At 39.5% G+C, this 11,160-nt stretch overlaps 1 protein-coding gene across 4 annotated transcripts in view; it reads left to right on the forward strand.

Annotated features, from left to right (window-relative positions):
• The window catches only part of PTPN21 (protein tyrosine phosphatase non-receptor type 21), a 46,177-nt gene extending 39,617 nt beyond the window's left edge, over window positions 1-6,560 (forward strand). For all 4 annotated transcript variants that reach the window (XM_048307999.1, XM_048308002.1, XM_048308000.1 and 1 more), the window contains one exon: window positions 25-6,560. In XM_048307999.1, the coding sequence (XP_048163956.1) occupies window positions 25-153 (129 nt within the window). In that variant the 3' untranslated portion in view covers window positions 154-6,560. The remainder of the gene's footprint in view (window positions 1-24) is intronic.
• Window positions 6,561-11,160: the final 4,600 nt, after the last annotated feature.

The raw sequence follows: 11,160 nt of genomic DNA on the forward strand, positions 1-11,160 counted from the left end.
TAATGTTTTGTTCTCTTCTTCCAGATGCTGGACATCCCACGAGTGCTGGATATGTTGAGGCAGCAGAGAATGATGATGGTGCAGACTCTTTCACAGTACACTTTCGTCTATGGAGTTCTCATTCAGTTTCTCAAAAGTTCTAGACTTATCTAACCCCTGCCACTTCCTAAAGGACTCTGCAAGAGTTTACAGAAAGAAAATCAGAGTTGTCCAGACTGCTCTCATTCTTTGTGTGATGAATCACAGAGTTACCTTTTAGGGCTGCCATGAGACTGTTAAATGCGAGTCAGTGTAACAGTCCCTGCTGAACAGGATCTCCGCTGGACTAAATTCTTACCATGTTCAGCCACAGTCACATTAAGGAATGATTTTGCTTGTACTGGTCTGTAGTACTTACACACATTCTTTAGAGTGCTGTTACTCTGAGCAAATTAAGTGTCTTATGGAATGGAGGTATATAGCACAATTTTACTAACATTGTGTTTTAAAACATAATTGTTGACTGTGCAAAATCTAAAATCTGTAGGTGCACATGGGGTGAGAAACCTGCCCCTTGGGAATGTCAAGGTCTTATGCAGTTTCATTCTGCTTTCAATTTTATATTTAGAACAATACATCTATATTTTTAAAAATGAACTTTTGGTTTCCTCTGGTTTACTTAGCAAAATTAGCAGCTCCTAGATATTTTAAGCTGTTGCTTTAAGGACAGTTATTTTTATATTGGGGATGTTTAAATTGAAAAAAAATGAACCACCACAACAGAAAACTTTTTAAACAGAACAATATTTTCAGAGGAGAAGACTGACAATGTTTGAACCAACTTTTGAAAAATCAAGCAGAAAGTCCTAGGGAAGCTATTGGTAGTTAGTTGTAGTGCCATGTAATAGAACAGACAAGTGCAAGATAACGGTAATTGTTGATAACTTTCATTTGAGAGGAGGCAAGTTTACCTGCAACAGGCAGGGGGAAAATATTTTAAGTATTTACAAGGTTGCTGGAAACAAATGGATGAGAGAAAGTACATATTCAGTATTATTCATATATTTAGAGGACAGTTTGATTTTACTGGCTGAAATCAAAGTGGATGCAAATGTTTTAAGCACTTTTTTTTTTGCTCTGTTATTTATGTAGCTAAATATAGAGACTATAATCATGCATTGTTTAATTTCGTAATATACCATTACTAACCTGTTATTTTAGGAAGAGCTTTTTAAGTTGATGAAGTGAGAGAACCAAAATGGGAGTAGGAGGGTGCAGAGTGGTGAAGTGGAAATGATCGTATGAAGCATAATGGAGGAGGTGTGGCAGCTATGATTGCTGGTTTACACAGTGCAAAGATGACCTTAAAAAATGTTAATGTTAATGGCATAATGTTAATGCCGTTAAAGCATTGGAAGTTTCTGTAGAATCGTCCAGATTATTTTGTTAGTGCTAGAGCAGATTTTGCTAATGCTGTGCAGCGTTGCAATGAAGAGTGTTTGAGAACGCTTGCAGAAGAAGAGCTTTTAGAGGAAACACTGGAGATGTGGGTAATTTAGTAGCTGTGTAGGTGGCTGAGTCAATGGCTGTGGCATGGACCTGAAGTAGGCAGGTACAGCCTACTGTAGTTCCTATTTTGTCCCATGGGGCTGATCAAATGACAGTATCCCTAAATAATCCTCTGTGGTTTTCAGATGGGGACAGTGTGGTTTTAGCTGCCTTTCCAAGCGTTTTGAGATGCTGAGTTGAAAATCCCTGTTGCAAATTGAGCTATAGTTTTTAGATATCTGGTTTAATTTAAAAACCCCTCTATAGTAGACCAGTCCGCAGGCATGGTTAAGTGTCCATTTCCCTTGATACCTGCTTAGTGAAATGAAATGAAACTAAAAGTCAGGTTTATTAGTGCTGAAATTGTTATTTTTCTGAGCCCTAACAAGGGTTTGGAAACTATTAAACGCCCTTCAAATCAATACTTGTGTTCTCCAAAACATTAATTAAGAATTATAAATAGGTTGCCTCAGTTTCCTCTGTAATAAGCTACTTCCATGAAGTTAAACACATGGTCCAAATGACATTGTGCTAATATGTAATTTTATACAAAATATGTTACTTTTAGGTACACGGTATTGATCTGGTGCTTTCAGGTCTGCTTGGAAGCAGTCCGATTTGTTGTACTCTCAGTGTAAGTTAGATTGAATATTTCAGACTAGGGAAAATAAATGTTGTTCTTACATAAAACGCCCATGAATTACTAACTGCCAAATATAAAACTGGAAGTCCAGAGGAAACCAGTTATGGAAGACTGATTCTTAATATATAAATCTTGCAAACAAACCAATCTGACTAATCTGTGTTGACAGAAGTATTGAAAGAAAAAAACATACTTAGCTATTTGTATCATGCTGTGTTTTAAAAACATTGTTAATTTTTGCCACAGTTCACTTCTATCTGCAGAAATCTTTTTGAATGGGAGGGCAGGCTCTAAAATGTAGCTTGTACCTTTTCCATTTCTAAACTTTGTGCTGTGATCTTCATAACCTGATAGATGCAGTTTTTATGACACGATGGGCAACCAGAACTTCAAGCAACAGTTTTTTAGCTGTTCAGCAGCTTCTGGGACAGAACACCAGCTGCAAGGCATTAAAAGGAGCAGTTATAACAAGCAGTTTAATCCAGTCTTTGTGGGATTACATGAGGTGGGTGAGGAAATGTGTGTCTTTTGGCTTATTTTTCTGTTTTACTAAAAGAAGTTGTGTTTACCTTTAGAGGTGGTTGTGCTCAAATCTGGTAGTCAGTCTTGGTTTTTGTAGCGTAACACTGCTACCTCCTCCCCTTCAGCTTCCAGTTCTGTCCATCAGCAGTCTGTTTTTGCAGTAATAACTTGACCTTATTAGACTTGACTTTATGTGAGTTTTTCTACTGAAAATTGCAGGATTGCTTTTATATGTAAGCATATGGCTCCGAGTGAGCATTGAAAATGAGCAGTTTCTCTTCTAAAGATACCAAATGAAATTAAACTTCACAACCTTCTGCAACAAAATTATTTTTTAAACCATTGTTTAGATTTTCAGTTAACTTATAAAAGACAATTCAGTTTTTAGCACTTTTGTTCTGAGCCTTGAAAAGGGATGCATTTTTACATGTAGTTGTGCTGGGTGCTTCATGAAGTGTTGGATGTTATAAGAATATCCACTGTCCAAATCCAGTCACAGTGTGAGTCAGAGGTGGATCTATTTGTCAAAAACTCAAAATTTCTCTAAAAGCCTGTCCAATTTTGCCAAATGTGCTTCTGTTTTTATGGGGATGAAATCAGATGATTATGCAAGATTTGAACAGAGTTTGTTTAGTAAGAAAAGTTGTATGAAGAATTCTTGCAGCAAATGGCAAAGATGATGCTGATCTCTAGGGATGTCAGAGCTCTCAGGGACAAATAAAGGTGCTATATACTGTCAAGAGACAGATGTGGTGGACTTTTGTGGACTAGGTAGAAGATGCTTTCTAGGATCAAATGGAGAGACAGGAGAAGAACATGTAAACTGTAGGAAGAACTTCTGCATATTTGATTTCTTTCTTAGTTGTTCTGATGAGAGGTTTTTTTGGCCAGTGAAGCTTTGTAGTCTCAGGCTAAAACCTCTTCTCTAAGAAGCAAAGTCAGAGCCCTGTCCCTTACAAAGATGTCACTGCCCTAGCTGGGTTAGCTTTAGGCTGCAGGTCCCTCCTGGCCCTGTTCGGTGAGGGAGAGGCTCTGAGGTGCACAGGGGAGTTTTGCATAACCTCTGCAGCCTGCACAGCAGTGCTCTCCTTTTCTGCTGTCCCCCAGGAAGAGCAGGAAAAGTTTTATGCCTTAGTATTTCTCTCATTGCAGTACCTTTCACACAAGTGAACAACAACCTCTACAGTGCAAGGTGCTACGGTTTATACGTAGAAATACATTTAATTCAAAACAGGTGACCAAGGCAGCGTTCCTGTATTTCTGCAGATGAAAAGCTGCTCTAAGTTATCATCAACATTTAGAAAAAAAAGTAAAAGGCAGTAATAACAAATAAAAGTAAAATAAATTTTTACCAAAATGGAAAAGATTCTTGGCATTTTACTTTTGGCTCCTCTTGTAATCCTGTGTATCTCTTTTTGAAGCGGCCAACACTTGGAGAAATTTTCTCCAAAATGGCTCCTTTAAATTTAATAAGTAAGACTATCTGAAGCTGCTGCTGCATATTTTGTGTTGGAGCAGCTGTTAAAGTTGAATGGCTCATAGATTTCAATGGCTTCTGGACCAAACTTGGGAACTGCAGGGTTGTTTATCATAGCTGTGTAATGAGACCTCAGTTTTAATATCAATAGCATTACTAAATCCCTGGACTGAAAAATAGTGAACCCATTACTATATTTCAATAGTTCAAATTTAAAAGAATCAATGCTTCAGTTACTAAGAACTCAGCACTTTAGAGTTTAGGGTTGGGGTTTTTTCCGATACTGCAAAGTTGTGCAAAGCCGGAGTCCAGTCCTGCAAGATGCAAAATTCCTGCAGTTCTTCATGATACTGAAGGAATTAAAATGGGCTTACTGCCAATGAAAGCTTGAGCCCTTGAAGCACGAATACTCACGTCTGCTTTAAATTTAAATACAGATTACAAGAACTAACCAAAAGAATGCAGCAGGAATGTGCATACAGGAAGGTACAGCATTCAAAGGAAAAGTAGATGAGAGTTCAAAAGAAATTCTCTTGTGCAAGTACAAAATTTTGGACATAGAGAGTGAGGATTTGAGGAGTGGCAGAAGGCATTTGGAGGAGGATTTGGAATGTTTTGTATCCACAGTAGAGCTGCTAGTAGGGTTTGAGTCATATGGTATGTTTTTCATGGCATGGTAGGGTAAGTGAATATGTAGTCATAGGTATTATTTTTACTGGCTTTTTAAAATGTGGTTTTTTAAACTCCCAAATATTTTTTCAGAGGCTCTGTTATTTTTACGTATCTTCCTTTCCAAATGTATTGGATGCAATCTGTCAGCTCAATTTCTGTTTACTTATTAAAGGTCAGATTTTTCAAACCACAGTCTCTGGTTTTACAGATACAAAATGCAGGGGGAATAGGCATACTTGCAATTTTGCAGTGATAATTTCTAATGGATGCACGTGAGATGAAGCAGAAGTCTAACTATGTTTTGAATGAAGCCAGGTGTTTACAGTTGGTGTGAGTTGCACCAAGTTAAGGCTGGGCTAACGATGAGACTCTTGAAATGTGGAATTTATCATGTACTCAGAAGTTCTGTTGCAGTGCAGCATTTGCAATACAGTGACATTAAAACAGTGTAATACTGTGCTAAGGTAAGGGAAGAAGATCTTAAAACTTTTAACTGCTGTTGCAAACATGTCTGTAAAAAGAGAAGTTAAAGAAAAAGAATTCTTAGTATGATCTTGCTGGGGACCAGCTAACTTGGTGCACTCTGTCGGCATCATATGTTACTTTAAGGTCTAACTGGTCTGCAAAAAAAAGGATTTGTTAATTTCAATGAGCATTTCAAAAAGCTGTTGCTAAGTAGCCTTTGGTTCTGTTGTTTGCTGTTTGCCACATGATGCTGCATTCAGTGGTGAAGAATAACCTCCAGAGTGTTTGTTTTGTTGAAGTCTATTCTTCAGCTCTATTTAGAGAAAGAAGATAGAAATCAAATGTCAAGAATCTAATGAACAGAGTTTACAACAGATCCAGCCTGTGGCAAGTCAAAGAGTGAGTCTGTAGATATTGTAATGTTCTTTTGGTTTAGATATGCAGCAATCAAAACTACCAAATTATTGATTTTAGGAGCACAGTTTCAAAAGGTGCCTAACTTTTATAAAGGGAATTAAATGCTGTTTTTCCATTTGGAAATATTTAGGTAAAATTAGGAGACTTTTAACATACTTTAAAGACATTGCAAATGCCATTAATTTTTAGAATGGTAGGGGTTTGATGGGGAAAACCCCTGTAAAACCCTCCAGTCTGTCACCTTGCTAATCCTGGATAATTCTGACTGACAAGGTGTGTATGCTCTTTACAAAGATACTTGCTTAAATTGCTTTGAAATACCCAACTTCCCTGTCCTCTTCGTGGCTTTTCTGGGGGGACTTGGATGGAAATCCTGAGGCTTTATGTGGCAAATCAGCAAGTATGTACACTCCTGCACACTGCTGAAATCTCTTCATTCACTTAAGCAAATGGGCGTTTGAAATCCTATCAGCAGTTTTGTAGGACTGAGTCCTTAGTGTCAGAGGAATACAGGATCTGGCTCCATTTTCTTCAACTTTCACTTGAGCCAGTATGCAAGGATTTAAATGGGACTTTGTTTAAACAGTAGCAAACGTGAAGTATTATTTTCTAGTACTAAGCTAGTGGTTAACATGTCTATTTCTTGCTGTCTTGCCACCAATACTGTAAAAATGTATAATCAAACCAGCTTTAATTCTTGTAAAACTGAAATTGGTTTGTAAAACAATGTATAAATTGTGTTTCATAGACAGAAAAGCTTGTATTACTGAATGTAATATATGTGAAATGAATATATTATAGTCTATTTTTGCCATGGAAATAAATATTTGAAGCAATTATGAGGTTTTATTGTTCCATTATCAAAGGAAAAACCTGAGAACTTACTGTTCATGTGTAGTGCTAGGCTGGGACTTTGCCTTCAGTACACACAGGTGCGATCCCTCTTCTAACGTGCTGCAAGTACTGGATATAAAACTTACGCTGTCAAATACACATCAGGTGTCATCTTTGTGGCAGGAAAATCTTGTGCCTGCTGCCTTGTCATAATTTTTCACAATGTTTTGCATTTTCTAAAGGCATTTTTGGTACTGAAATTTCAGTTTCCCTCTAATATTTAAGTGTAGGAGGGATTAAAAACTTTTGAAAGTTGGAGAACCCTTTCCAAAAGCGTAAGAGAGAAGAAACAGTTGATTGTATGCTTACTATCATTGGAGCTGCTGCCAACAACTAGCACTGAAGCTATTTTCATTTTAGAATTGGCATTGAGTTAAAAAGGGAGGTGATGCAACCACTTGCTCTACACACCTGATACAGCATGAGGTTTTGTGAGGTGAATACAAGAATTGCACACTGGACATTATAGTTTCACACTGGGCAATTGCATTTCCCTTGTCTTTGCTAAACATCTAGAACACTGTCCACCTAACTATATCTGAAACAATCAGGCTTTTAACTAAAATTTTGTCTTCTAGGTGCACTCAGTTTGAAGGCATTAATCAGCTTAAGGTAAGACAGTTACATACCATAGATACAGCTGTACTTGTCTGATCTGTTCCCAAGTCCTGGGGAATGTCCTGTGCGATGTTCAGTGTAAGCAAAGCTCTTTTATTAGATATGGCTTCAAAATAAGAAGAGGAAAAGGGGACTGCCAGGGACCCGACGCTCGTGGTAAAGCATTCAGCAGTTTTGATCAGACTTAGTATTTATACTGGTTTTAGACCTCAGGCAAAGGTATCTTCAGAAACCCAAATTTCCTCTAAATCCAAATGATTTTAAACTGTAGCTGCTATTTTCCAGCCCCTCTAAAATCCACTTTAGAGACTTCTGGTGGCCAGAGTTGGCTGACAGGGTAGCAACTTCATGCTTGGATTTGGCACATCTGGCCAGAAGCTTTCTTGGGCAAGAGCTCCAGGACTTGGTACACAAGAAACTTACGGGAGCTGATGAGAGAAGTTTCTAGCTTGACCAGCCCCTAAAGTAGGTCTTGCTCAGCTGTTAGGGCTATTTAAATGTGGAATGGCTATGGATAGATGAAGGTTACATGAAACTCAGCAATGCTTGGTACCTAGCTGGAAGTTTTACATGTACACAGCTGCTCTGTTTAGGATCAGATGGTGATTTTCTTACACCCGTTCCTTTTCCCTGAGGGATAAATGACAGCATATGAATGTGTGTTCTTCCTCTCCACCATTTTTATGAGCATCCCCTGGATGCTGGACTCTGTATGAAGACAAGCTGCTCAGTGTCACAGAAGCACTGCCAGTTTGCCTCTTGCAGCTGAGGACTGCCTGTGAAGGATCAGACAATTTGTGAGTATGTTGGGAATGTCATGCAGGTCCTGGCAGGAGAATGGTACTGCAGGAGAGGTGGAGGTGAGTGAGGACTGGGGGCTGGGTGGATGCTTGTGAGCTCTAAGGAGGTTATGTCGTATCACTGTGTATCCCATTGTCTCACTCTGGCTCTTGCAAGTTTAAACTTCTGCTCCTGGCTTGTGTTTGAGGGATGGCAGTTCTGTGGCTCCAGTGGAACATAATGCTTAGGAAAATGGTGGTTCTGATACTTCAAATCTAGTTCAGATGTTATTACAATTTAAATTAGCCTAATTAATTAAAGCCAAGTGTAAGTAGGATACAAATGAGCCTGGGACTATTTTGTCACAAAACTTCTTTATCTTTCAGAGGTACGCAGGGTTGAAGACGTTTTGTAACATTTGACTTCCTGGTGTTCTTTGGGAGCTTTTCTATGGATTTCAGGGCACATGCCTGGTTTTGGCCTCTCCACTTGCATAATGACACAACACAGATGTGGGAGCTGGAAGGGGTAGAGCTTACAAGAATGCTGTCCCTTTTCTGATCAATCACAGCTCCCAAACTGATTTGCATGACAGTCTTTCAGATGGACACCTAAGCTGAAACCATACATCTGTCATTCCCAACCTAGCAAATGTTTTGCTGCTCTGCTTATTCTGTGGATTTAAAATTTCAGCTATAATAAACAAAACAACCAGAAAAGACTTGGAGAGCTTGCAGATGAGTTTCAGGCTGTTATTATTAGCCATTTCTAGGATGACAATCATGTGCCTTACGTAAGTTTAGAAGGACATGAAATCCTTCCACAAGCAGTCCCCAGATTATCATACCCGAGGCAAATGAAGAGTTTTTCACTGATGTTAAGTACCTATGAAGAAAGAGTTTGTCAAGCCTGGCTAATACTGATAATCACTGATTTGAAGGAACTGCATACTTTTTGTGTGCATGTGTAGATCTGATTTCTTCTGTCTGCATCTGTGCTATTCACAACTGATTGATGCTGAGAATGTCTTTTCATTGACAAAGTCTTTAGCAAAAGACTTGAGAAAATTAGAAAATTGTTTTTAGTTTGATAATGTGGAAGATAAGTATTCTAGCAGATTTATCAGGGTTTATTGAATTTCCTGCATCATAGCAGTAAAGAAATAAATTGTTCTGAAGTGACTGTCTCTCAACCTCCAGAAACAGCAAGTGCTCACCCATATTTGAAAAATTTGAGTTGTCTCCTGAAGACCAGGAACTGTAGGTCTCCAACACTTTCAATTCCATTGTTTGCCGAATGTTTACTTCTTCCCTAAATTAGGAGAAGCAATTTAAGTTGCAACTATAATCTTAGAAATTGTTAGAATTATATATAATCTTAGAAATCTTAGAAATAGTTCTGCCTCAGTTTTCCTGTTGAAGTCATGCTTTCACTGATGCACTAAAAATACAATATTGCTTTTATTTTTCTAATCCTGTGGTCCTGCAAGCTCTCTTGCAAGGTCTCTTGCAGAGGTAGGCCAGGTCTGATAATCAGCAGAACTGATTAGATTTTCTTTGGCATGACTTTTGGCTTGAAAAAAGAATTTTTCTATAGAGAAGAATCAAGTCTATCAAGAGTTGGGATTCGATACAGTTCCTGACAGCAGCTCCAGAAGGATTAAGGAGAAGATCACATGCAGCGCAGTGGCTCAGCCGGTCTGAGACAGCTGGCCTGCTGATCCCACTCGATATCCCCCTGCAATACTGGGGCCAAGGACTTGTTCCTTCCAGAGTGCCCATAGGTGGCTTTTGCTTCCTCTGTCCTGCTGGATGGCTCTTTCAGCCTTACCTGGAAATGTTCCCTACCACCTTCTGTAGACAGACTGTGACCCTTGCTGGAGCTCATGGGTTTCTGTCTGAATTAGAAAATCTGTTGTCTGCTTCATAAGGAGAGGGGAAACATTGCAGTATGTTTGTAGTCATGATCAAAATGTAATTAGGAAAGAGGAGGAAAGTGCAATTGTCCACCAAAACCAGAAAGAAATATAGATGGTTGATGAAGGATTTGTCTTCTTCCCAAGTTCCTCTTACGTTTTAAAGGGCAGAAGGAATTGTTCCATAGCCATCTCAACCAGAACAGCAACAGGAATCCAAATGACAGCTATCAGATGCAGTAGCTTTGATGCACTGCAAAAAAACCCAATCTACTCAACTATGGAGCACTGCTGAGTGTATGCACTCCCTGCAGACAGAGTAAATTTAGTGTCATGGTGTTAGGAGGGCTGCCATGCACTTTCAGTGCATTTACGCCATCAAGCTGGAAGTAAGATGCTCCATTTGAGCCTGTTTTCAGGTCAAAAGATCAGCCTTATCCCTCTGCACAGTGCTGATATTTAAATAATGAAAATAAGCAGAACTAAGGGCAATGGACATTCTGGAAATGCTGCACAAATACTACAGGTTGAATTTCCTGATACCTGGGAAGGTAACGTTGGCCACCAGCTGGCCTGTCCTACCACTCATCTGCCCCTCAGCTTTGTTACTGGAGCGTGCCTGAGGCTGCACCATGGGTGTTTTATGGCAGGGCTGTGCTCTCACCTGCCAGCTGCTTCCTCAGGTGAAGGGATGAACAAGGAGCTGGCTGGGGAGATGTGCCCAAGAATGCTTTGGGGAGATCTCATAGCACCATAAAGTGAACTGAACAGAGACTCTGAGATGTTCAAATAGTGAGGAAGAGCCATGGAGAAAACACATCCTATGGAAAGCCACAGCAAGGGCCTTTAAAGACTGATGTTTAGGCTGGAACTCCCTGTGTAAGGCTAAAAACTCTCAGGGTGGGAGGGGAGTAGCCATTATGCAAGCTTGTGTCTGGGGAGGGGAAAACCAAGATGAAAGCTTCACTACCTCCTCTTTCTGTTACAATCCACTGTTACTTTAGACAGTTGTGCCCAGCTTTTGGGAAGCCTCATAGCCAGATTTCAAACCTGTGCTATCTGTGTCATCTCTGGTCTCACTTGTGTCAAACGTTGGGAAAAAGCACGGTGCTAAATGCCTCTGAGCTGAATTTCTGATTGGAGAGGCTATACCTCTCAGGTCCTGCAAGGAATTCTCAGGCTGACAGGAGAGCTGATGGCCTTTGATATGTTGCTTCACTTCTTTGGCAT

Source organism: Corvus hawaiiensis, chromosome 6 (genome assembly GCF_020740725.1).
Source record: "Corvus hawaiiensis isolate bCorHaw1 chromosome 6, bCorHaw1.pri.cur, whole genome shotgun sequence".
Lineage (NCBI taxonomy): Eukaryota > Metazoa > Chordata > Aves > Passeriformes > Corvidae > Corvus > Corvus hawaiiensis.